Below are 27,400 nucleotides of genomic sequence, written 5' to 3'. Positions count from 1 at the left end.
ACTATATAGCTATTGGCTTGCTGGCTTCACAGGCTATATGGGACTAACCCACCCTGATTTCAACTTATTGTTTGGTAACTTTATTTACCACTTTATTGCTTGGGCTGCTTTGACTAGGTTTAAACAAGATGTCAAGGTCTCTGGTGCTTTTCAACTTTCTTTACATCAGGTGAATTATCTCTGAGCTTCTTTAGGCCAGCTCCTTGCTCTGTTTGCTCCCTCAGCTATCTATTGTTTGTTAACTTGGGGCATATCTACACAGCAGGGCGAAAGCCAAAATAAGCTACACAACTTGAGCTACGTCAATTGCGTAGCTTAAGTCAAAATAGCTTATTTTGGCTTTTGGCACTGTCTACGCAGCAGGAAGTCCGATTTAGAGCACTCTTCCTCCAACTTCCCTTACTCCTCGTAAAATGAGGGTTCCAAGAGTCAGAGTAAAATGTGCTCCCGCTCGACATGATTTTGACATTGTTGAAATAACTGCTTGTAGCATATCCTGACGTTATTCCCAAATAACACTGCTGTGTAGACGTACCCATCCTGGATTGGGAGGTATAAAGGCCAAACCTCAGCCCCTTTCTCTGCTCAGCCACAAGCACACATGCTAATCAGAACTGTTTGCACTACAGCCAGATGTTTTTTACAATATTCCCAGCAGCTTTTCTTTAAAGCAGCCAGCAGTTGTAGTCACACAGGCTCTCTCCCAGCTCTGACCACCATCACTACTGTCATTACAAATTAAGTGGTTCGTGGAACAATCTTCTCCTGGGAGCCTGGAAGGATGCATTCCTTTCTCGTCAGCTACTCCAGGATTCAGTGGCAAGGTCTTGAGAATGTAAAGGCCCCAAAACTATTAGTCACGCTTCAGACTAGAGGCTGATACTTTTTTAACTGAAAATGATTCTATGTCAAGTCAGCAAATGACTCAATAATTTAGGAGGAGATTTTCAAAAGGGTCTGAAGGATTTAGGAGCATATGCCTCCTTGAAAGTCACTGGTACTTGGACTCCTAAGTCTGTTAGGCACTTTTGAAAACCTCTCCCTTTAAGAATGTTAATGACAGACTGGTACAAAGAAAAGTCTTCAACAGAAGAATAAAGGGAATCATGTTAGTTAAAAAGCTATGAATGGGGAAGAAAATGTTCCAAGGGCTAAACGTCCTATTAAATCAGGTGTCCCAAGATGGGTACTTCCTGAGTAAGATTGTGTATGTAAAATTTAAAATATTTTCCCAGTAGACACTGAACTCAGTCAAATGAGCTTTTTTAATGCTCTGTGAAAAGGGAATACAGAGTGAAGGGTAAGCAAGGAAAAAGAACATCAAATGAAAGGGGGAGAGTGAAAGAAGAAAGGAAATCATATAGTTCTTGATTAGTTCCTCAATCTGCTTCTGTGTTCCTGGCCTCCGGGAGTCTTGTCACAATTGTGATTTGGTTAGAGTTGTCCTTCATATGCAAGGTGACTCAATTGTTCTCTCAGAAGTGTAGGCACAAAAAGACAGTCAGCTTCCAAAATCCATTCCTTGACAAGGGACAGTTCACATCTCTATGGTTGCTGGTGTCATTGTCTTGTAAGGCCATCCATTGACTAGCTAGGTGCCTTGCCTTCTCTCATGACTTTTTGCCTCTCTGAGATGGTGATGATGCTGATAGCGATGATTGACAATCTATAGCAGTAAGGATAGCACCATCGCCTAATCTCATTCCTGCCTCTCCAGGTATTGAGAGAAGTAGGAGACAAGGGAGACTGCCTAAACCAGCAGTTCTCAAACTGTGGGTTGGGACCCCAAAGTGGGCCACAACCCTGTTTTAATGGACCCGCCAGGTCTGGTGTTAGACTTGCTAGGGCCTAAGGCTGGGCCTGAAGCCAAAGACCCAAACTCCACCACCTGACGCCAGAGGATTTCAGCCTTGGGTGGCAGGGCTCAGGTTACAGGCCCTTACTGGGACTAAAGCCCCTGGATTTTGACTTTGCCCCTTCCCCTTTACTCAGGGCAATGAGGCTCAGGTCACCTCCGCCCCCATCTCCCAGTGGCCCTGGCAGCGCTGGGGGAATTAGACTTTGATCTCCCCTCCCCCTCTCTTGATTGCAGTGCAATTAAGTTTGAGAACTACAGGCCTAAAAGATTGAAAAACTTTGTTACCAGACTCGAGTAACAGTTGGAAATGACTGTTTAAAGGTGATTCTCAATGGGAAGGGTGTGTTGAATATAGCTAGATGCAGATAGCTACCTCAGTTTGTAAGTTTGTTGTTGTGTGTTTTCTGTAGCTTTGAGTCTAGGAATGATAATTCCCAGGACACCGCCAGGAAGATGGAGAAAGAGACAGAGTAGAAGAATGTAAGCTCTGTGAAAGAGGGAGGAGAATAAACCTTACCTTTCTTGTTATTAAACTTCCAAAGTCTTCCTCAAAAGGCTTAGGTACAAAAGCAGCATCTACTCCTGGTAGAACAGTGTGCTGAATGGACTTTCTGGGAATGGGAGTTGCACATCTTTTGGCCCTGTCTATACTAATGCTCAAACCATATTCAGATATGGCTGAGGGTGGTGGGTAGTGTTAACAAGGCAGTGTGCATACTAGGAATAGTTAAGTCAATATAATGTACCATGTATTTGAGAGAGTTTGTCTGTCTGTCCACCTGTTCAAGAACTCTTCCTAAATGGTAGGAGTTAGGACCACCAAATTTTGTATGCAGCCTCCTCTTATCACACCTTAAAGCAAGGTATGGGTTTGGTTGTGCCAGGACCATGGGATTTCCCTGGAATACAACTGTTTTTCATAAAATGAAAAGGGAGGGATCTGCTAGTGGGGACAGTTATGCTGTAAAATGACCACAGGGGGGCAGCAAGGGGCCAGAGATGGGGACTGGGACAGCTATAACTCCATTGGGGCAGCAGGGGTGGAAAAAGGGACTACTATCTATGATATATGTAAGGGTGTGTGTGTGTCTTTATCAGTCTGTCCCCTAGCTGGGGGATATATAGCCCTCCCCCGGCTGTGTCCACTGGACCTGCAGCAGCCATGAAGAGACACTTCTCATCTGGCCCCAAGCTGCTGTGGTGAAAGAGGGCTGGGGTTGTTCTCTCTCCCCAAGGCAGCTTGCTGAACCCCTCATTCCCACCCCACAGCAATGATTTACTTGAATAAAAATAAAAATCAAATTAAAGACCCGAGCAACGCTGGGTAAATCTCCTAGTAGTTTTACAATAGTTAAAAAAAAAAACCACATCCTCATTGGTGCTAGACCAAATTTATTCTGTAATGTGCTTGTAACTTCAATAGTGGTGGTAAGAAATTGAATAATGCATTTTCATTCTGCTGTACTGCTATAGAAGGGTAATGAGCCCAATGACAACTGACTTTTGAGCATAATATTTAGGGGGAAAAGCAGGACATGGTAGCACATAATTTCCCCAATTTTCATGCCCTGTATTTATATTAGTTTTAATTTGAACAGTAGTAAACTTTTTAAAATAGGGTCTGTGAAGCAACCCTCAGATACCTCAGAAATACAGTGGGGTCAGTGATACTCAGCCTTCAACAATTTATGAGCCATTTGATCACTGAGCTGCAGAGCCACAAAGTAATAATCTTGTGATTCTGACATTGCATCAGTCTGAGACAATGTGGCATTTGGAAACTTCTTCTCACAACTTCTACCATTTCTCCCTTTCCCTTGACTACCCAGTTAGGTGCAAGGGTTCTCTTCCTCCCTCTGCTCCCCATCCCCCCCAAGGTGGGATGAAAGTTCTGATTGACATGCAGGTATCAGCCAGAATGGGATGTGTTCCTTTGAGTGAGGCTCTGCTTGCTTGTCCTGAGACCCAGTTTGAAGCATGTGGATTCCCTGGCAGATGTGTGGATCTTAAAGCAACCACTTGTTGGGCCACAAAGATAAGCAGTTCATGAGCTATGGTTTGTGTTTCACGGGCAAAAAACACCCCTCTCCCTGTGCTGGAAATGGTGCAAGTCAGCTGCCTGGGTTAGACCTGCCTGCAGTGTGCTGAGCTACTTTGATCACTCTCTCTAATCTTGATGTTAAAAGCTTTATGGCACTAGCTCTCCTGTTTTGCTCCTTCCAGGCCATTCATAGTGCTGCCACCCCTGATGCAATGGATAAGAGTTGCTGTGGCTCATGCCGGGCACCGTCGCAGTTTCTCTGTGGACAGTGATGATGTACGGCAAGCAGCAAGGCTTTTACTGCCTGGAGTTGACTGTGAACCTCGACAGTTGAAGTAAGTCCATGCAAAGAAATAATTATTTGAAAAACCTGTCGCTCTTTCCTAGTGACAGTGATTTAACTGGCAGAGTCAGGGCTTTGTTATGTCCTCAGAGGTGCAGAATGCTCATTCTCATTGCTGTGTGTCTTGTAAAATCAGCTACTGTATTCGTTCACATGCCTGTGCGAGCCAGTTTCACTGGCTGCATGGCAATGTGTGTCTGCATACCTAACAACTGGATCAAGCTCTGAATCTGCTCATAAAATCTTGATTTGTCTTTTACCATTAGGTTCTGCTTTATAATGAGAGGCTGAACTAATTAAGTCTGCTTCACTCTGTCCCTGTTACAAAATACTGAGATGTAATACACAGGGCTGTTTAATATTCTATATTGTCTTGTTTTCTGCAGTAATGGTTTACACAGCACATTTACAGATTAAAAACCAATTTTTTGTAGTAAAATCGCATTTCTGATCATGAAATCAGTTTCATTCAATGATGTTGAAAAACTGAATAATTTTATTTTTAAATATGTGAAATGTGACCTTATAATGGTCTTTAATGAGGCTCTAAACTACATGTTTTCTGTGTATGTTCTCTATGTGCTGCCTTGTGTTACTCATATATGCATGTATAGAACAACATCCTAGTGCACACATGATTCTGGGTTATATTTGTTTTAGAGGTTTATATGAAAAGATCTGATGAATCCGTCAAAAGCGGAATTATTCATCAAAGTCGTTTAATAGCTTCAGCACACAGTAGCTGCCAGTCATCAGACACTACCTTAGAGACTAGTGAATTCAAACCCAAGCTCGTATTTCTCCAAACTCTGTCACTCATACTCATTTTCAGGTGGTGTGTGTATATATAATATATGCTTTCCTGCAACACAGAGGCATGGAAATTATATTCGGGATTAGGTAAGACAACCTGCTTCATAGAAGATGTACTTTGCTGACTCTGGTTTTCCAATACTCTTTCACATAATATTATACCATTATATTCTGAGATTGGAATACTGCTTTCTTGGGTGGCAGCAGCTGTATCTTTTATGAAATAAAAATGTTGAATTTAAAAGCTAAATTTTGAGGTTTGTATTTAAATATTGACTGTCACTGTTTCATGTGAAGGTAAATATCCTGGGCCTGATTGTCAGTAGTACTGAGTATTTTACTAGTTTAGCTGAGGTCTATGTGGTCTGCAGATACTTTGCATCTTTGACAATCAAGTTCTTAATTTTAAAAAAGTACCACTAAAAAAACTTTCGTGATTGAACTGGTTGATGCCACTATAGATAAGTCAATATTATTTCTTCAAGACTCTTGGAAAATTAAAAAAAAAATGTGAAAGAACAAAAATCATATTTTCGTGTGATTAAAAATAGACCACTTTTTTTTTTTAAGTTAGCATGTGTATAGAAAAATACTGATGGTTTTTATCCTTTATGCCATTTAAACTGAAGTTAAAGTTTCAAAATCAGGTTAGGTAAGAGTGAATTGTGGTTGTCCCAGATAACTGGTTGATTATGGAGAACAAATAGGTGCTGAATCAAAGCAGCCATTCAGAATTCAGTTTGTAAAGAAAAATAATATAACCACTTTTCAGTAGGCTTACAGTCTGGAATGAGAGCGGAAAAGTACCATCTAGAATTAATTAGGGTAGAAATTAAAAGTTCGTTCTTGAAAAAAAGAGCTACCTTAGATTTGCTGTTGTCTATTTTACTTGAAATTGGGCTTTATTCCATTCCCATTTCCCAAAACGCAGGTCATGTTATACTGCCCTGCCAGCTTACTCGAGTGAATATGAAAGCAACATTTAAAGCCCCCTTTACACTGCCAAAGTGGTGTAAAGTTTGCTTGGTGTAACTGAGAATTGGGCACAGTATGTCTATAATATGGAGATCAAAGGAAAGGCTGCTGCTTATTGGGAAGATCTCCAAGAAGAACATCGAGACGTTAATTTGAAATCTTGCTACTTGTAATGTTTTATTTGTGCTCCGTACAGACCTTCAGCACTTCTCATTTCCACCCAGTTCAAGTACTCATCCTTCATTTCTCCCCTTTGAACGGCAATAGCTTTGCATCTCCCCAGTCCTCATCAAGCATCAATTCTATAGTTGCCAAGGCTTTGAAATATTTTAAGGGGCGATTCTTCAAATAAGATGAGGCACTGCAGACAGCTGGAGGCTTTTGTATGTAGTCTGATACCTTTTAGATTACTTCGATAGAAATATCCTAACTTTTGGGAGCCCAAAGCCTGAAAATGTTATCAGTTTTTTCTTAAGGATCTTTTCTTTTACTGGTCCAAAAGGCAAAAAACAACCCCCTGAAACAAACAAAAAAAAAAAAAAAAAAAAAGGGAACTGAAACTAAATAACTCTCCACATGCTACTTCTCTGTCCTGGGTCTACCATTGTGACATTGCATCATTCCTCTATGTTGTTTCATGGACTAGTGTTACAAAACCATAAGACAAAATTGGCTTCTGCAGTGCAATACATATTCTAGAAAAGAAAGTTGGGAGAATCTCAAAAGCCCTGGAGTTCAGGTTCGGTTCAGATTTTTTTTTTTTAATCAACTGTTCAGTTTCCTAACTGAATCTCCAGCAAGGAAATCGCCTACCAGATTCAAAGGAGTGGCCGTATTAATCTATATCTGCAAAAACAATGAGGAGTGAGTGGCATCTTAAAGACTAGCAGATTTATTTTGACTAAATAAATCTGATATTCTTTAGTGCCATAGGACTCCCCGTTGGTTTTGCAGATTCTTTGCATATCATCTCAGCCATTTTTCTCTCCTTCAGCCCAAAATTTCCTTTTCTTCTTCCTCCCACTATCTCCCTTCTAGCTTCCATTCTTTGTCTGTTGTGTTCTTCTGCCCAGAGCTGGGGATCCAACAAGAAGGCAGTGAAATCTGTCAAGGAGTGAATAAGATGGCTGCCTGCCTGGTATCTAACAGATAAATCTGATCTTAATGATTGGGGAAAACTCTGCTGCTCTGTGGGACATAGGGAGAAAATTAGGGTCTGTTTCAATCAATGAGAATTGTTGGTCAGTATTATCCCATCCCCCAGTGTAATGCTCTCCTTCACCAATCCAAATCCAATATCGACAGCAACATGCTCCTCAACAGATTTAGATGCCCCCTACCTGCAAATCCATTTTCCATCCACAGCGCCTGACCTGTCTAGTAGCCATTCAACAAATCATATTCCTAGTCTTTTATACTGGGTTCAAAACCATTATTTCTCCTGCCCCAACAAGAGCAGTGGGAAACGTGGCTAGGAAAGCAGTCAGGACATATGGAGGGGACACAGTTCTGCTGACCTACTCTCCCCTTCTGGGAAAAGATCTGGGCAGATCATCTGGGTCAGAGAGTAGTGAACAGCCTGAGGACCTAAAGGATAATGTGATATACCCGTTTATTCAGCCCGTGCTGCTTCAGGCAATGATGACAAGTGTCATATTTGCATCAAGGATCATCTGCAGCTTCCCAAGACCTGAAAGGGTCAGTTTTATCATTTGCTAAAGCATGTGTGTGAAGGCAGTCGTATCATTAATATGATACCATGGTCTGAAGATTCGATATTCTGATTATATCAAAGTCTATACCCTTTGTCACGGAGCAGACTCACCACCCTGGCGCCTCCAGCCGGTAGCCCTGGAATTAGCTCGTCGACTCACTAGACACCTCCCTCTAGCTGGTGTCTCCCCGTGTTCTCGCTTCCCCCTCTGGTCCAGACCTGTGTCATTCTTGGACCACGGCATCCTCTTCAGGACACTGCCCTCCAGCAGTGTCCACTCCAGTGTCTCTGAGCCCCCTTCTGGGGGGGGGTGTTTATCCAGCTTTGCACCCCAAGGTCCTCCCAAGGGGCACCCAGCTCTCCTCCCAGGGAAAACTCCATTCCCTTGTACCCACCCTGCCTCAGTGACCCACTGCCAGTCTTCATCTAGCCCCTGCCTCAAACTGCAGTCTGAAATGGCCACTCATCACTGGCAAAGGGGTGTGGACATGCTGCCTTTGCCTACCATGGCTGCCCCTCACAGCCCCAGTAGCCTCAGGCCTTGCTTCAGGCCCTGCAGCCTGGGAGCTTGCTTAGCCAGAGCTTCCCAGCCCTGCTTTCCTTCCCTAGCACTGCTCTGCTTCCCTGGCAGCCAGGTCCCTCCTGCTGTCTATCCACAGCAGCAGGAAGCTCCCCTTTCCCTCCAGGAGCCCTTCTGTATATAGCCCACAGCTGGGCCCTCATTAGCAACAACTGCCTCAGCTGCGGCTTGGCTCTCAGCCCTCAGTCTGGATTGGGGGTTAGTCCAAAAGACTAACAAGATGGTTTATTAGGTGATAAGCTTTCGTGGGCCAGACACACTTCTTCAGATCAAATTGTGGCAGAAATTGGCATGACCATATATACCAAAGGGATACAATCAAAAAAAGTGAACACACATAAAAGTGACAAATCAGGATTTTAGAATGGGGGGGGTGAGTGGGAGGGGAGGTTAGTGTCTATGAGAGAATGATATTAGGGGTGATGATGTCCTGCACGTTTTCTAGAGTCACTGTCCTTCATAGCAGAAGGGTATTGATTGCCTTGGCCACTTGGATCACAGCAGCAACTACTGTAGTTTTACCTACTCCAAATTGGTTCCCAACTGACCAGTAGCTGTCTGGTGTTGCTAGTTTCCACAGGGCTATTGCCACTCTCTTCTTAACTGTCAGAGTAGGTTTCATTCTGGTATTTCTGCACTTCAGAGCACAGGAAAGCAATTTGCAAACTTTGATGAAAGTGGTTTTATGCATGCAAAAGTTTTGCAGCTACTGCTGATTGTCCCATAGTCACATCATTATGCAGTCCTGCTAGTCTGTAATTGTCTCCTGGCCTCTGAACCAACTTTCCACTGTGTCAAGGGGATTGCATGCTGCCAGCATCTGCCAATTTCTCATCTCCAGTGCTTCACAGAAGATTCTTCCTCATTCCAGCGGGCCCTGGCTAGGCTCTGAACATACTGCAGCATAAGGCGCAAGATGATTGCTATGATTGCCGTAGTACTTTGCTGCTGAACAGGGTCGAAGCTTACCCTGCTTTGGCATCTGCACGGATAACCAGGGGAAAAGGGCATGGAAACAGTGTTTGCCATTGCTTTCAAGCATAGGGAGATGAAGGAGATGAGTGAATTATGGAACGCTGACGACATGTACCCAGAACCACCGGACACTGGGAGTCTAACCCAGAATGCAAAGGGTCAGCAGGAACTGTGGGATAGCTTACCCACAGTGCTTCTCTGACAAAGTCAATGGTAGCATCAAACTCTTGTGCAGTGGGGACATGCACCTTTGATTTTACAAAATTGGGTACTAAAAATGGATCTTAATAAATTTGACCTTATCTCATATCATAGACAAGGTCTAAGGGTTAAAGCCATATGGAGAGATAGGCAGCTCAACTGTCTCCCCTCAACCTGGGTTGGGGGAGTAGTAATTCCCAATAGTGGTTGCTTTTTCTGGGTTGGTGTAGTGAGAGCTCTCCCTCCTGTTTTAATCTACTTTAGCCGTGGATGATAACACCAGGATGACTCAGTCATCCCAACACCTGGCTGAGAACAGCATACACAAGAGGAAGAGTTGGCACAAGCTGAATCCTCGTGGAAATTATACCTGTGAGCAGGGGGAAATGATTCAGAGAGTTGGCCACCACAGTGCAGCCCCTGCCAGCTGAGTATGCATACCTACAGATCATCGAAACAGTCAGCAGTTTGGGAGTTTGACTGGATTTTTTTGCTGACACTATGCTCATTTAGCGCAAAAGCCACATAAGATATCTTCTACAATCTATGCTTGCTGGGAGAGTGGGCCCCAACTTTACGGATGATGAACTGGCTATGAAAGTGGTGTTTCACTTCCTATCAGCAATGCATTCAATTTGCGGGTCAAAACATCAACTCTGAGAAGACTGCAATGGGTGCAGAAGGCAGCCACAAACCTCATCAATACCAGATTACCAAGAACACCTCACCTATGTGCTCTACTGATTTCTCTGTCCCACCCACAATAGGGAGTTCAATTTAAACATCTCAGTCCTTATGTTCAAAGGACTAGGCTCAGAATACTTAAGACACTGTCTTGCCCTCTGCAACCATCGCTGTAGCTGATGGCTCTGTTCCTCAGGAATTATAGGTTTGTCTACCTGAGGGCCCAAGCTCATTGGGACAGAAGCAGCCTTCTTTGGGCCTAGTCCCACACCACGTGACTCTCTCTAGTGGGAAATAAACACTGCATAAACCCATGTGCCAGTCTAAACACAAGGGGTGCCACTCTGATCTTGCTTACCTTAAAAACAACAGATAGTGTAGTTTAGCTCTCTCACCAACTGAAGTTAGTCCAGTAAAATATATTACCTCCCCTGCCTTCTGTCTCTAAGGGTATGTCTACACTACAAAGTTAATTCGAACTAACGGACATTAGTTCGAATTAACTTTGATAGGTGCTACACTAGCGCTCCGCTAGTTCGAACTTAATTCGAACTAGCGGAGCACTTAGTTCGAACTAGGTAAACCTCATTCTACGAGGACTAAGCCTAGTTCGAACTTACTAGTTCGAATTAAGGGGTGTGTAGCCCCTTAATTCGAACTAGTGGGAGGCTAGCCCTCCCCAGCTTGCCCTGCTGGCCACTCTGGCCAACACCAGGGAAACTCTTCTGCCCCCCCTCCCGGCCCCGGAGCCCTTAAAGGGGCACGGGCTGGCTACGATGCCCGTGCCAGGTGCAAGCCTGCCAGCACCCAGCCAGCAGACCCTGCACCTGGCACGGCTCGAGCCAGCCACCCGATGCCCCCCAGGCCTCCCCCTCTTCCCGGGACCAGGCTGGCGACTCCCGGGAGCGTGCCCGGGACCGCAAGAGGCAGGCACCCGCCTGGTCCAGTGCAGACATCGTGGACCTCGTCCACGACCTCCGCACTAGGCACAGGAAAGTGGCCGTCTAGGGCAGGAGAGCTGCCAGCCTGGCCACCCAGGAGCAGGGTTTGCATGAAAATCAAGGGGGTCCACTGAGACCCCCGACCCTGAGCCCTGAGCTTACAATGACCGTACTGGGTCAGACCAAAGGTCCATCTAGCCCAGTAGCCTGTCTGCCAACAGCGGCCAGCACTAGATACCCTGGAGGGGATGGACCGAAGACAGTGACCAAGCCATTTGTCTCGTGCCATCCCTCTCCAGCCTTCCACAAACTTCGGGCAGGGACACCACTCCTACCCCCTGGCTAATACAACTCCATGGACCCAACCTCCATGAATTGATCTCATTTCTCTTTAAACTCTGTTCTAGTTCCAGCCTTCACAGCCTCCTGCAGCAAGGAGTTCCACAGGTTGACTCTTTGCTTTGTGAAGAACAACTTTCTGTTACTAGTTTGAAGCCTGCCACCCATTCCTTTCCTTTGGTGTCCTCTAGTCCTTCTATTATGGGAACTAATGGAGAACTTTTCTTTATGCACCCTCTCCACCCCACTCGTGCTTTTATAGACCTCTATCATATCCCCCCTCCATCTCCTCTTTTCTAAGCTGAAAAGTCCCAGTCTCTTTAGCCTCTCTTCATATGGGACCTGTTCCAAACCCCTCATCATTGTAGTTGTCCTCCCCTCTCCCACCCTCTCTCTTCCCCTCTCCCACCTCCTTTTCCCAGTCTCCCCCAGTTTTGTTCAATAAAGAGAGATTCTATTTTTGAACACACGTGTCCTTTATTTTGTACATCAGGAAGGGGGGCTAGGAAGGGGGTAAGTGGAAGGATGTGAGGGAGGAATGGAGTACGAGCCCCCGATGGGGAGGACTGGGCTGGCTCTGCGGGCTTCTGGGGGTGGAACTTCTCCTGCAGCCCCCCGATTGCCCCCTCTCCCCAGATGGCAGCCTGCGGCAAGTGCAGCCGGGCTGATGGCCGAGTGCTGTGATGTGCCCAGTGTGGGTACTCCGGGCACTCCAAGCCAGGACTGTTTTGCAAGCGGGGCACCCCTGAGAACTGTCTGTCCGGGGTGGGGGTCGGGTCCCTTTAAGCACAGCCCTCGGCTAGCTTGAGACAGCAGCTCCACGCTCTAAGTCCTAATCTGATGCCCTGCCGGCACTGCTTCCGGCCATCCTTAACCTCTGTTCAGGGTCCACTCAATGTGGACATGCTAGTTCGAATTAGCAAAACGCTAATTCGAACTAGTTTTTAGGTCTAGATGCACTAGTTCAAATTAGCTTAGTTTGAATTAACTAATTTGAACTAAGTTAGTTCGAATTAGCGCTGTAGTGTAGACATACCCTAACATAGTGTAGCATGTTAATTTACTCTACACCACACGTGCGCATGCACACAGAATTTGCCCCGGAGGCAAATAAAGAGCAACTGCATTTGATAGTCATTAGTCTCCTTATTTAATTTTTTAATTCTGGAATCCATTCAGATCCCATGGTGAAGGTGCAGCATAAGAATTTGAATTGACTGGAATAAATAGGGGCTGTGGAGGAGGAAAATATTGCTTTTGGTTTAGCTCTCTTAATATATATTGGATGAGGGAGCTCTTTGGAGGGACAGAGTGGAAAAATAAGATATTTTTCTTTCTAATTAGGAACAGTCTCTCTTAAATAAGGGCAATTGGCGTATATGTCTCTCTCCTTGAGTGTCCTTGTTCTTCCCACAAATTTTGACTAATCCTTTAACACCAGCGGTGGCTGCTGCAGTAATTAGGCACAAAAATGCCAACCCAGTATGTGGCTGCAAACAAACTCCTTGAAAAAAATCCAGCAGTGCCTTGGTGCAGATGATGCAAGAAGATGAAGGGAATTTGAATACTTAAAAGGCAGTGTGCAGATTTCCTGATGTGAATCTCACCCTATTTTGCCTATTTGATATCTGAGGCCAATAATAATAAAGAATTATTTAAATCTAGGCCTTTTCAGTGTCAGGGACGGAACCCACTTTGATTTTACTTGATGTAATATTCCATGTGCTTGAGTTCTGTAATGAAATAGTTGTTACAATACAGACAACATATTGTATTACATATTGATTATGAAAGGATTGAGTTAATTCTTCTTATTTGAGATGAGCATGAAACAAAATCTTCCCCATAAGCTTTGGGATTATTCAAAATTAGAAGTTTTATCCAAATTTTACAAATTGCAACTAGCCTTTATAAAGAGGCTAGAATATTAAGAGTATTTTGAAATTTCAATCTGAATACAAACTTGGTAATTTTAGCACATCGTTAATAGATGTGTCAGTATCTGTAACTCATTTATCCTCATCTCCTTGACGAGAATGACATCTATATTGACATATATCCAGAATGTATTTATTTCAGTGTGTAATATGGATCCTAATTAAAATTATTTAAAAGATTCTATTTTTCAAATTTAAAAAATTAGATCACTTCTCCACCTTTGGCAATAATTAAACTCAGGCTTTCTGCAATGGCTGACTGAAGTAATTTCACCATCCTTGTTAGTGAAAACACAATTGTTTCTGGATGGCATTTACATTGTGATCTCATTACATTTATCAGTATAGTATTTTTCACTCAGGAAAAACCTGAGAAAAGGAGCAGTGACAAAGTTAAATTAAATTAATTATTAGTATTATTAATAAGTTACTTATTAATATAATTATTAGCATCTGTGAAACCCATTTATGGGCCAGGACCCCAGCGAGGTAGGTGCTGTACAAAAACAGAAAAAGAAGGATAATTTTTTGCCGCAAACAGCTTAAACATTTAATCATAATGAATTAAAATAGTAAGATGCAAATCATTGTGGAATCTACCACAACTTTATGAAGTTCTAATCAAGCAAACAACTCTACAGACTCGTTACCTTCATTTTGCATTTTAGACAAAGGTCATGGTGAGCAGTCTCAAAGAGCCGAAGCGCTCAGATAACATATTTAATAGATAAGGGTATGACTACACTACAAAGTTAATTCGAACTAACAGACGTTAGTTCAAATTAACTTTGATAGGCGCTACACTCGAACTAGGTAAACCTCATTCCACGAGGACTAATGCCTAGTTCGAATTAAGTAGTTCGAATTAAGGGCTGTGTAGCCACTTAATTCGAACTAGTGGGAGGCTAGCCCTCCCCAGCTTTCCCTGGTGGCCACTCTGGGCACCACCAGGGAAACTCTTCTGCCCCCCTCCCGGCCCCGGAGCCCTTAAAGGGGCATGGGCTGGCTATGATGCCCGTGCCAGGTGCAAGCCTGCCAGCACCCAGCCAGCAGACCCTGCACCTGGCACGGCTTGAGCCAGCCACCTGCTGCCACCCAGCCCTCCGCCTCTTCCCAGGACCAGGCTGGCGGCTCCCAGGTCCGCAAGAGGCAGGCGCCCGCCTCGTCTAGTGCAGACATCGTGGACCTCATCCACGACCTCCGCACTAGGCACAGGAGCAGGTGTGCATGAAAATCAAGGTGGTCCAGTGAGACCCCCGACCCTAAGCCCTGAGCTTAGAATGGCCGTCCTGGGTCAGACCAAAGGTCCATCTAGCCCAGTAGCCTGTCTGCCAACAGCGGCCAGCACTAGATACCCTGGAGGGGATAGACCGAAGACAATGACCAAGCCATTTGTCTCATGCCATCCATCTCCAGCCTTCCACAAACAGAGGCCAGGGACACCATTTCTACCCCCTGGCTAATAGCACTCCATGGACCCAACCTCCATGACTTTATCTCACTTCTCTTTAAACTCTGTTCTAGTTGTAGCCTTCATAGCCACCTGCAGCAAGGAGTTCCACAGGTTGACTCTTTGCTTTGTGAAGAACAACTTTCTGTTATTAGTTTGAAGCCTGCTACCCATTCATTTCAGTTGGTGTCCTCTAGTCCTTCTATTATGGGAACTAATGAAGAACTTTTCTTTATGCACCCTCTCCACCCCACTCATGCTTTTATAGACCTCTATCATATCCCCCCTCAGTCTCCTCTTTTCTAAGCTGAGAAGTCCCAGTCTCTTTAGCCTCTCTTCATATGGGACCTGTTCCAAACCCCTGATCATTTTAGTTGCCCTCCCCTCTCCCACCCTCTCTCTTTCCTTCTCCCACCTCCTTTTCCCAGTCTCCCCGAGTTTTGTTCAATAAAGAGAGTTTCTATTTTTGAACACACGTGTCCTTTATTTTGTATATCAGGAAGAGGGGCTAGGGGGGGTAAGTGGAAGGAGGTGAGGGAGGAATGGGGTACGAGCCCCCGATGGGGAGGACTGGGGTGGCAGCTCTCCTGCAGCCCCCCGATTGACCCCCCCCCCTCCCCGGATGGCAGCCTGCGGTGAGTGCAGCCAGGCTGATGGCCGAGTGCTGTTATGTGCTGAGTGTGGGCATTCAGGGCACTCCAATCCAGGACTGCTTTGCTGTCCCTCATCGAGTTAGACAAGCGAGCAGGGAACCCCTGAGAACTGTCTGTCCGGGGTGGGGCTCGGGTCCCTTTAAGCGCAGCTCTCGGCTAGCCTGAGACAGCAGCTCCACGCTCTAAGTCCTAATCTGATGCCCTGCCGGCACTGCTTCCGGCCATCCTTAACCTCTGTTCAGGGTCCACTCAATGTGGACATGCTAGTTCGAATTAGCAAAACGCTAATTCGAACTAGTTTTTAGGTCTAGATGCACTAGTTCGAATTAGCTTAGTTCGAATTAACTAATTCGAATTAAGTTAGTTCGAATTAGTGCTGTAGTGTAGACATACCCTAAGAGTTTACATCTCAGTTTGGGCAGTAGGATTTTAAGTGCTCAGATATCATGATGATGATCATGGAGGAAAAACATATCCATTTGTGGTCTCAGTTACACCGATGCAACAATATTCACTTCAACTAAAAGCAACATTTAGCCTTCTAATTATAATGTTCCACTCTCAATTTCTTACAAATCAGTTATTGCTTAAAATATATATGTGAGAACATGTTTAGAATATGTTTTCAATGTATTTTTTACATTTCCAAAGTATTACAAAGTTGACCACGACAGCCACCAACCATGATGGTAAACCCAAACCAAGTAATTTTAACAAATTGTACAATATAGAGTAACACAAGCCATGCCTAGCAATTAAAATAGAAGCACCTTGCCCATGCATCAGCCATTTACTCAAACTTATTCTGACAATAAACCTTTCTTTTAGAGACACACCCATACAGTCTCTACTCACACTCCAAGTAAATATGACAACAATGTCTTAGCTGCCAGTATAAAACTTGACATTTATTCTTTCATAATGTGTGTCACCCTTTTGCCAGGTGGAGCAGGCAGCAACCAGGGCCGCCTTCAATATCTTGGGGTTCCTTTTCAACAATACAACACAGAACCGGCTCGAGCCCCCACCCAGTAACCTAGGAAAATGACCTACCATCTGGGGGTGTCTGTGAGAGGCAATACTTCCCCACTTGCAAGCACAGGGTCTGAGTGCAGAAAAGAAACTTTTTAATGAATGCAGAGAAGTCACATGACACTATTTAGAGAACATGACCTAAGAAAGATTCACACTCCTAAAGCTGTGAGCAGGATACCCCCCCCCAGAGTGTGTGGGCTAGAGTCTTCTGCCTAATGTTCTTGCATTCTACTACAAGTTTCCTTTACTGTGCACCCCTCTGCTCCCATAGGCCACTCACAGTGATTGCTCTTGGCCAATGAGGGGAAACAGGTTAAACCACACTGGAAGAGTCCATATCTTCTGGCTAGGGCAACTGTGTCGTTCCCCCCGCCCCTCACCCTTTACTTTCACAGGGCTCTGGCATTTGAGATCCTTCCTTAGCGAGTTCCTTTCAGTTGATGGTGACCCGTCAGTCACAACAGGTTCAGCACAGTTCTGCTCCCGTTTACTCATGTAATAATGATAACATGGATAATAACATTTCACTACCCCTGTATGCAGATTTAAACATTTTATTAAAGCTAATATTAAAATGATATAATGCACAGGTTAAGGGAAAAGCGTCTGTACATCTGAGTGTGGTGCTTACTTTATCTAAAAGTACAAAATCTGGTTTAAACATCATAAAATACATATAGTGTACAATGGGCAATAACGCAAATTTAAGTGAATAAATGTAACAATACAATTTAGATTTTAGAATCCAAATACTCAGAGACATCATTCATGAAAAGTTACACAGAGAGTTGGTTGTAGAAAGTAAATATAGGAATGAGTGTAGATTATGCCTCAAGTAATTGAGCATTTGGAATAAAGTGTCTCTTAATAGATATAATAAATTATAGAGAAATATGTCTAGTTTCGCTTCTCATAGTAGTCCTGTGGCACCTTAGAGACGAACAAAAATATATAGTATTATGTGCCTTTGTGAGTAAAACCCACTTCTTCAGATGAACTGGAATTACCCTTGAAAGCTTACGATACTATATATATTTTTGTTAGTCTGTAAGGTGCCACAGGATTACTTGTTGATTTTAAAGTTACAGACTAACCTGGCTACCCCTCTGAGGCTTCTCATAGGGTTAATGTTTTGTAACCCAACACCAGCTAAAGTTGATCACTTTTGAGCAACTCAGCTTCCATCTGCTGAATACCTAAGCAGAAAAGGTGTGTTTGTGTAAATACTGTTTGCTCCTAAAGTCTCTCCACCTCCCAGCTATCTGTCAGGGGAGAACTCATTTACATCCTGCTTACAGCTGCATTTGAAGAAAAAATAGACAAAGAACAAGAAGTAACTGAGCAAATAAGGGCACAGTATATAGTCAGAATGATCACTTTTGAAACCTTTCCAAAGTTTGAATATACCAGAGGATGACAAATTACCAGGATCACCAAAAAACAAAACAATAATTGACAACGGCCACTTGCAAGTAATTAATGTTACCATGTTGCTTTTGCAATATAAAGCCACAGCCATGTTAATTACTTGGAATGGCAACCCTGTAATGATTTTGATGGTGACCACTGTAGAAGAAATCTATGAGGAGTTAAAAGGGGATTTGGAGGGCAATATGTCACATTGCTAATCTAAATTGAATAATATTGTCTCTGCAAGTTTTAAAATGTAAGGTTTCACCTGCTCCTAGTACAGTGGCTGTTGTTTGACCTAAAAAAGCTAAAAGCAACTGTTAGAACATGGTGATTCAGTGCATTTTAGAGCACAAATAAGAAGACATCCCAGTGCTATTGAGCAAGAGGGCATTGATCAATATGTGGAAAATCTGGTGTTAGGTGTGTATCTCCAAGCAGTCTGATGTCGTTGGAGCTTGCTGCCCCACTGAAAATTAGTGATCACCACCACTTATGTTATAGATATGGAGGCAGCACTTTATCCAGAAGGAGTACTCACCGACAGGAGGGTTCAGGGTAATCCTAACTTTGTCATTGGGTAGCCTCCTGAGCCTGTTTCCGTCCAACGACTAGATTCTTGGAATCTGTCTGCCCTAGCTGTTGTGCAAGGAGTGTTCACAGGCATTAGGATGTCAGTCCTTCCCTGATGACAGGTAATCAGCCAGCCAAGGAAGAAATTCTAAAGTCTGCATGTGGGCTGCAGAATTGCAACCATCACAGAGATATCAACAAGGAAATGAGAAGGAATCTGCCAGTCAGCCAAAGATTCCCACCTCCTTCCAAATCCACAATGCAGGTATAAAACAGCAATGGGACTTTTACATCATGGCTGGAGATTTAAGACTTGAGGTCCCCCCTCATTTTCATCCATGAGTGGTGGCATGAGAGAGCCAGTAGCCCTAAAAAATGGCAAGTATTTTCTTTTAATTAAAAGAAGCATTGGAGCTTGTCACTTACTAGTGCTAGACCCACACAGGGAGGTTATTCCATTCCTGGACTCTGCACTCAAGGTCTCCACAACCCCATATGGAGATGGGCAGGAACAAGAGGCAGCTGAAAGAGAAGTGGGTTGGGCTTTTAGCAACTCCTTTATCCATAAGCAGCTGTGGGTTTATTTGGAGATGGCTGGTTTGTTGCAATGGCCTGACTTTGCTTTTCAAAAGGATGTCCTGCAGTGCAACCAACACCTGTGCAGTTTGAAGGTTACTTGGGGAAAAGAGCCATAAATTGTCCATGCAATTGGGCTGCTAAGTTACATTTGCATTGGCATTTCAGTCACACTTAGGGAAAAACTTGTATTTCTACAGACAAGTAATTTCACGTCATTGTCCTAAAAAGCACTTTTGAAAGTATAATTCTACATGTTTGTTTCTCTTAACCATTCCTTGTAAGCCATATTTTTTAAGCTTTTTAATATTTTAGGCATCCTTTCCTGGTCTTTCTGAATCTTCAATAAATTTCCTGTGGCAATGTGGAAACCCAAATGTAGTATGCAACATACAGACTCACTTGCAGCCCTAGTTTTACATTCTCTTCTATTTTGTTCCTGTGCTGTGTTGTTTACACTAGTATCTTTCCCTGTTAAACTTCTGCTTATGTAACATCACATTGGCCTCAATCCTGCTGCAATTATTTATGTGAATAGTCCCGCTGATTTCAATGGGAAATGGCTGTGTTTGCTTTGAGTTTATGTTGCTTTTGTTGGTGTTTTGTTTTGGTGTGTGTGTTTGGTTTGGCGAAAACATTACATTTCCCTTTCTATTTTCCATCAACTCTGCCACCCATAGGTCATTTTTCTGCAGTATTACCACTGTTCTCCTATTCTGGACTTGTGTTTTCTGATTTTTGCTCTGTGTCTAAGACTACTTTATATTTATCCTTCTTGAACTTATTTTTGTTTCTTTCAGCCCTTTCATCACTCTAACTTTTCAAGATCTTGTTACATTTTCTTTTCAGAAGCATTTATCCTTCCCCAAAACCTTTTAAAAAACTCACTCCCCAATTTGACCATTTATCTACACTTTCCTCCAGGCTGAGGGGCAAAATATTAAACCAGTAGGACCCAGCAATGATAACCGTGGGATTCTAGCAGTGATTTCTCTCTTCTACATCAGCTGGAACCAGAATTCCCACTAGCCATGGATGCAGCAATCCACTTGTGATGGATGCTCTGTAGGACACCACAAGTCATTGAACCATCTATAATCACACTGAGCTTGTGGTTTTTTTTTAATCAATTTTGTGCTCCCTTATGGAAGTCCTGCCAGTTCATATTTCTCCAGTTTTCCTTCAGGAGTATTTTGTCTCCATGTCATGGGAAAGGATAGACTGTTAGATTTGGATGACAGCTCCAAGCAAAGGATGATACATAACATGCACCACCCAGCAGCAGACTCCAGAGTTATGACTCAGAGGAACCTCAGAATCACTATTTTATTTATTATTTTACTATATTACTGCAGTACTAAAAAGCCCTAGTCATGGCAGAGACCCCATTCTTTCCTGGCTGTCTCCTTGTTATAGAGGAGTGAGGATTTGGTGATGGTCTCTATGACCTCTGGCTCCAGTGCACTGGCCAGCTGTTAGGGAGATGGACCCCAGGTTCCAACCTGCTTCTCTGGGGATGAAAAACTAATTCCTCCTCCCCCAGACTCCAGGATTTGTAACCCTTGTAGGAATGTAAGAGAAGTGTGTATTCCTCCTTACTGCCTTGAGTGAGTATATAGTGCAATTCAAACCTAATCCATTTATGAAAAAGGCCATTTAGTAATTACTTGCCTGCACCATACTAAACTAACTTTGGTGGAGCTCTGCCTGCATATACCAACTTTCAGTTTGGCCCATTGTATATTTAGTTTGTCTTTTATATGTTCATGTGTATAAATGGAAACGTAATGGCTCAATGTAAGCAATAATTCCTACTTGAAGATGCTTTTGGAGTTTTCAGACTTATTTTAAATCTTGCTGTGGCTGTTTCAGTCATTTGGACCATATTCTGCTACACCTAACAAATCTGGAAATGATCAGCTAAAATTTAGACATTCAGAATCATCTTCACATATGTTGAAAACCCAAACTCCTCTAACATCTTTTTAATGTATATGCTATTATGTTTATATTGATTGTACGTTTAATCTCTAGCATTTTATCCTATGATGGGATGAGTAACAAATGCAGCTGTCATTCATGTGCCAAACATGTTGCTGCTGTATGAATTAGTATCGTCGACCCAGAGGCCTGCATGTTTGTGCTTTTTGAAAGGGCTCAAACTCTAGTGCAAAGAGAGCAATATTAAGGATTTGTTTTTTCACCTGTGTTGTAGGCATATTATTCCAAGAACATCTGTTATTGCCATTACTGGGTATTTTCAGGGATTGGGTGCTGTGCAGTAATCTTAAGTAATCTGACAAATTCGTTGTTGTGATAAAGTTTCATCCTTGTGCCATCATATATATAGTAGCCCAGTGTCTGAGAGTCTGTAACGCCGAAATTCTGGCTGTTCCCTCTGGGGGGCGCTGTTGTCTGAAATTCTGGCTGTTCCCTCTGGGGGGCGCTGTTGTCTGAAATGCTGGCTGTTCCCTCTGGACGGTCCATGCTGCATGGGGAGTGCGGTGCCCAAACGGCCGCTTGCACCGCTTGCTCCCCCGCGGCGGCCCGGCTGAGTGGCGCAGAAGTCAGCCGAGTGCCACGGTGGGAGATGAAGGGGAGTGGGGCGGGGACATGCGGCGTGACAGCGGCTCCAGGCACCGCTGACTGTCCGTGAACATCCCCGCCCCGCCCCCCTTCGCCTCCCACCGTGGCGCTCGGCTGACTTCTGCGCTGCTCAGTCAGGCCGCCGCGTGGGAGAAAGCGGCACGAGCGACCATTTGGTATCCGCACTCCCCATGCAGCACGGGGAGTGTGAAGCCCAAACGGCCATTTGGGCTCCGCGGTCCCCCGAGTGAGAGGCAGGAGGAGGAGGAGAGCTGAGAGAGAGAGGTGGGGAGGCAGTAGGAGGAGAGAGAGAGAGCGGAGGCTCAGGAGAGAAGACCAACGTGGAGGAGAGACCTGAAAATACATTGAGCTCCCCACAGTTTGCTGCCTGAGGATCTTTTGAATAAGACCATAGGATCGGATGTCTTATCTATTTGGCATGATCATTGACAATTCCATGGCACTGCTTCTAAGAGTGGGAAGTTTGTTCTGATTACCTGCCCAAAATTACTGCCTTCTCCTTCTGGTGTGCAGTATGCCGAGCACTGGTTGTGCTCTGAGCTGCCACCTTCTGCCCTGGGAGGTTATATTTTAGTAGACCTGAATTCATATAATTTGTGGAGCCTTTGGAATGATACTTTATTCTTTTTATTTAAGAATCTAGGATTCAAGTCCAACTCCAACCTGGGCCAGATCCCAAATGGGAATTTTGCAGGGATCGCTGGGGTTTGGACCATTCCCCCAGTGAAAAGAACTAATTTGTAGTGAGAACAATATACCTCATTTCTCCTACCATGCATAAATAGGAGAAAATAGAAAAGAGGAACTAAAAGCTACCTTTCATCACTGACTTAAAATAAACAACATGAACAACGAAAGATAGGACCAGGGCAATGCTATTAACTTGCATTAGCATTTCACATCCAGAGCTTCAGTGCTGCCACTGGTTCAAAGGAATATCAAAAGGGCAAGAGGGCGACTGTGTAAGTGGGAGAGGAGGAGTTGGGGGGGGAGGAGGACTGCACCATTCAAAGGTAAAATGAAACAGTGATGCCATAAATGATGAAATCTGCCCTCTGATTGTCAGCTGATGTAGCTATTTCTCACGACTTACAGAATTGACGACTGCTTCTGTGCTTCTCGAAAACTGGACGCCGTAGCCACAGAAGCTAAATTCAAGCAGGATCTGGGATTCCGAATGCTGAACTGTGGGCGAACAGATCTAGTTAAGCAGGCCATCTCTTTGCTGGGGCCAGATGGAATTAACAGCATGAGTGAACAGGTACAAAATTTAACTTTAGGAGTCAGGAGTCTTGACTGTTTATTAGAGTACTTTGGAGGGTTGTTTTCTTTAACTTCATAAACAGATGGCTCTTAAATTAATCCTTTTTCCTTATTACTTGATACTAAACTAAGACTGCATCATGTGTACATTCAGGCTAAGCTTGGGCCCCTATGAATTATGGATCCTTTTTCTTAGTATTGCAGTAGAGCTAGCACATGAGTTCGCTTAAACTTTTTAAGTTAAATTGATTCAGGAGAAACTATCCAAAGTTCCATAGGAGTGCCTGGAGTCGATCTGATTACATAGTTTGCCCTGGCTTGTGACTAATAGTGCCTACTAGGATGTTGATTTTGTGATGTGAATATCTTTTCAATAGATACTGGTTTGAGGTTCATGATACATTTCACATTGACCATCAAACCCCTGTCAAGTGGGTGTTAGTAATGTTCCTTGCATATTGAAATATGCCCCAATTTGAACTGGTGATCTGGAAACAGAAATCTCAATTCAGGTTGAACCTCTCTAGTCCGGCACCCTTGGGGCCTGACTGGTGCCAAACCAGAGAATTTGCCAGACCACAGGAGGTCAATATGGTCTAGCAGCATTGCCAACACTTCCACTGCTTGCTGGGCTCTTAGAAGACATTTAGGGATAAATTAGAGCTAAATAACAGCACAGGACACTAAGTTCCTACTGGTTAGTAGGCTAGAGACTGATCCTACTGGCTGGGAGAGACTCACTGTTCTCCCCACAGCAGAGAGTTGCTGCTGTCTCTGAGGCTGTGTCCAGACTCAGGCGTTTTTTCCGAAAAAGTAGCCTTTTTCCGAAAAAACTTCACCTGTGTCTAGACTGCAGCCGCGTTCTTTCGAAATTAAATTGAAAGAACACGGCTTTTCTTTCGACGGTGGTAAACCTCATTTTACGAGGAAGAACGCCTTTTTTCGAAAGTGCTCTTTCGAAAAAAGGCGTTCTTGAATGCAAACAGGGGTTTTTCAAAAGAGAGCATCCAGACTGCCTTTCGAAAAAGCGGCTTGCTTTTTCGAAAGTTCCGCTTGCAGTCTAGACGCTCTTTTTCGAAAGAGGCTTTTTCAAAAGTATCTTTCGAAAAAGCCTCTTTCGAAAGAGGCTTGCAGTCTAGACATAGCCTGAGGGAGAAGTGCCACTCCCCCAGCCAGGCAGCTGCGTGGGCAAGTCCTAAGCCCCTGGCTGGGCAGGGCTCATTAAGCAGCTGCAGGGCTGTGTTGCTGCACAGCTTAGAGGGAACCTTGTCCACCACCGTACACTGAAGGATTAAGTATACTAGAAGATCCCTGACAGGTTACAGTTCTAATAGCTTGAGCTTGATAGAATACTGATCTATACCATTAACTAGTTAACCCCAATAAAGTACTTTGGAAGTGTGAAGTACTCTGTAAGTACTAAGTATTACTCTTATTTTTATATCTTGAAGTTTATTCCATGGTTAGTATGTTATAGTACTTTTAAATAATTATTCTTTAAAAAAAATTCTATACCTTGAAACTTTTTCCTGGTAAAATTGCTGCGCTCCAAGAACTCAGTCCTGCAAAGCACTTCTCTGTGTGGCCTGATCTATCAAAGCACTTAATCGTGTGCTTCACTTTAAAGTCATGGTTATGTCCCATTTGCTTTAAACACATGCCTCAGTGCTTTGTCAGATCAGGCCAAGCAAGTCTGCATCTTGCAGCACTGAGTCAGTCACCAGTGATTTAAATATTGAAAGCACAACTTTTTTGCAAAAACCAAATTCCCTGTATGCTAATTGCATGTGTTGTTTATTGTTTGTTGAGCACTAATTACGTGCTCGTTAAAAATCCATTCCTATACATTCCACAAGCAAAGGAAGAGATATCATGCAACAATACAGAGCAAGCCTGAGCTACAGAGCAAACCTCAGGGATGGGCATATGTAAAAACAAAACAGGACTGATTAGAATCTCAAGTAAACTTTCAGACCCTTCATCCTGCAATGTGTAGGGTTAAATCTTGGCCCCATTTTAAGCAGCTGAAAAATGCCATTTGGCTTCAATGGGTCAGATTTCACTTGTAGTGTGTAGGCAGACTGCCCTGTTCATACCATCAACAGTGTGGTACAGTAGTATGCACATGGGTCTACAATTGTTTTGTTAATCTTTTTCTGTCATGCTGTAACTTTAACATTGATTGTATCCTTGTGTCAAGTATTTATTCTTTTAAATTATATTGTTTAAATTATGTTTTAAAAATTCTCCCCCGATTACCAAAATTCAAGGCTTGTATAAATATTTTCTTTTGAGACATAGGGTCCAATCCTGTAGGGCTTACTATGGGCCTAACCATAGCTACCCAAGGGGACTTTTACTATTGACTGCAATAGAACAAGATCAAGTCCTATTTGAGAGTGATTTGTACTCACCCAAGTACTCTGTTGACTGTAGCGGGACTGCCAGACAGAATCAGGATTATTCACATCGGTAATGGGATCAGGACCCTCATTTCTACAGTTTTAATATATACACACACATTTCTCAACAGTAAATCAAAGACTTGATTCTGATAAGTGCCCATTGACTGCTGTGGGCATTGAGGATGCTTATCACTTCACAGCATCAGGCCTTTTCTTTTTACTAAAAGACACCTGCTCCCAAAACTAACCGCCCACCAGTGAAACTTCAGCCTGGAAAAAAAGGCTTTTCCACCCCCAAGGAAAATGTGAAAAACATTTAATTCAGCCAATAATGCTGATGCTCAGATGTTGCTAGAGAGAACAGTGCAGTAGTTCAGCTTGTGGCCATTCTGACCACCTCATTTGTCTCTGTAAATATATTCACTCTACGACAAGGGATAGGTTATACAGAAAGTATATGATCGTCTTATGGGATCGTCTTATGGGACCATCTGACAGACAATAGAATGGACTAGAGATATCACGATCCATTGGCAAACTTACCAGGGAACAAACAAGCACATTCTTGATTGACCCTCCCCTGCTTTTATTTATTAAATAGCTTTTTGTGTTGTAGTTCAGGTAGATTTAATGATACGTTCGTGATTTCAGCTGCACTTATTTCCATTGCCAAAGTAACACTAACCTTAAGGGAAATGTTGATCAGCTGGAATGGGTATTTCAGACTATTACAAATTGCAGTCTAGTGTTTCTGTAATGTAGTGTTCATCAACACAAGGCAGCATATCCCAAGAGCTAGCAACTTTCAACAATGCTGTCTGGCATTTCATTTAAATTTCATTTCATTTAAAATTAAGCCATTGTTTAGGACAGTATACGAAGCTTCTAGATGTCCAACTGCTAACAACATTGACAGGATTAGACAATAGACAGAGCTCAAGTCTAACTTATCTGAAGAGTGTCCATTATGCTGGAAAAGGGATGCTGTCAAGAAGTAAATACTCAGCTTTTTGGTTTTATAAAACAAGAGTTACAAAAACCTTAATGTGAATAGAAAAGCTTTCATTTGTTATTTTTAACTGTCTTTATTGCTTTGGATTTAAATATTCCACTGCTATTGAGAGTCCAAAGACAATATTGTTCTTTATTTTGGTATGCAAGAACTAGGAAATGAAACTGACAAATCTGATTTCATTGTGCTGAGTAAAACACAGAAAGGAAACAACATAAATTATGACAGTAACTTAGATTTTTTTAATGTTCAGCTGTGAACAATATTAAAGGGTTCTTTGTAACAGAGATAAGGATTTAGTTCAATAGTCAGTGTTTATTTTGACAATATATGTTTAAAGCACTAACTTTAAAAAAATTATTTTGTAAATTGTTCAATTCCTTTGTTTTTTAATTCCAAACAATGAATAGGGCATGACTCCACTGATGTATGCTTGTGTCAGAGGTGATGAGGCAATGGTGCAGATGCTACTAGATGCTGGAGCAGATTTGAATGCTGAGGTGAGGACATTTTATTATGATTACAACTTTGATTTCTTTACTTGTTTATATCTCAGACAGCCATTAAAATGATAGCAGAGGAAGGAAAAAAAGCCCACAGCGTTTAAAACTAAAATCTGTTACCAAAGGTATTAACATTTGAAAATTGATATTGAATGATATGCACTTCAAAAGTTAGTTTGTCAGTGATTTGTACCAGTGTAAGAGCACTGACTTTGCTAGGATTGCACAATGTGAATTAGCACAGAACATTGCACTGGAACTTGAAATGGAAGCTGCTAGTTCAGGAGTCACTGTTCTAATGAAAAGGATGGGACTTCCTGACTTGCAGATGAGTTAAAATGGATAAGTTAAGAAGGCAGAGTGTTCAGATACCTCTGTCCAAGCATGAGAATGTTTCTATATTGCCCAACAGCATACCAGTAACGTAAGGTGCATTGTTGTGTTGTATAAAATGGCTTTGATGAAAGCTGGTGGATGAAGAGGGCTTCCAACATGTAAATATCTCTTGATGA

At 43.1% G+C, this 27,400-nt stretch overlaps 1 protein-coding gene across 5 annotated transcripts in view; it reads left to right on the top strand.

Moving 5' to 3' along the window:
* Positions 1-27,400, top strand: part of ABTB3 (ankyrin repeat and BTB domain containing 3) — a 282,637-nt gene that overhangs the window by 200,376 nt on the left and 54,861 nt on the right. For all 5 annotated transcript variants that reach the window (XM_075938314.1, XM_075938306.1, XM_075938330.1 and 2 more), the window contains 3 exons: positions 4,082-4,234; positions 22,801-22,966; positions 26,796-26,885. In XM_075938314.1, coding sequence (XP_075794429.1) covers positions 4,082-4,234; positions 22,801-22,966; positions 26,796-26,885 — 409 coding nt within the window. The remainder of the gene's footprint in view (positions 1-4,081; positions 4,235-22,800; positions 22,967-26,795; positions 26,886-27,400) is intronic.

Source organism: Pelodiscus sinensis, chromosome 1 (assembly GCF_049634645.1).
Source record: "Pelodiscus sinensis isolate JC-2024 chromosome 1, ASM4963464v1, whole genome shotgun sequence".
In the NCBI taxonomy this organism is placed as follows: domain Eukaryota; kingdom Metazoa; phylum Chordata; order Testudines; family Trionychidae; genus Pelodiscus; species Pelodiscus sinensis.
Note: the sequence above shows the minus strand (reverse complement) of the source record. Positions and strands in the feature narration are given on the sequence as shown.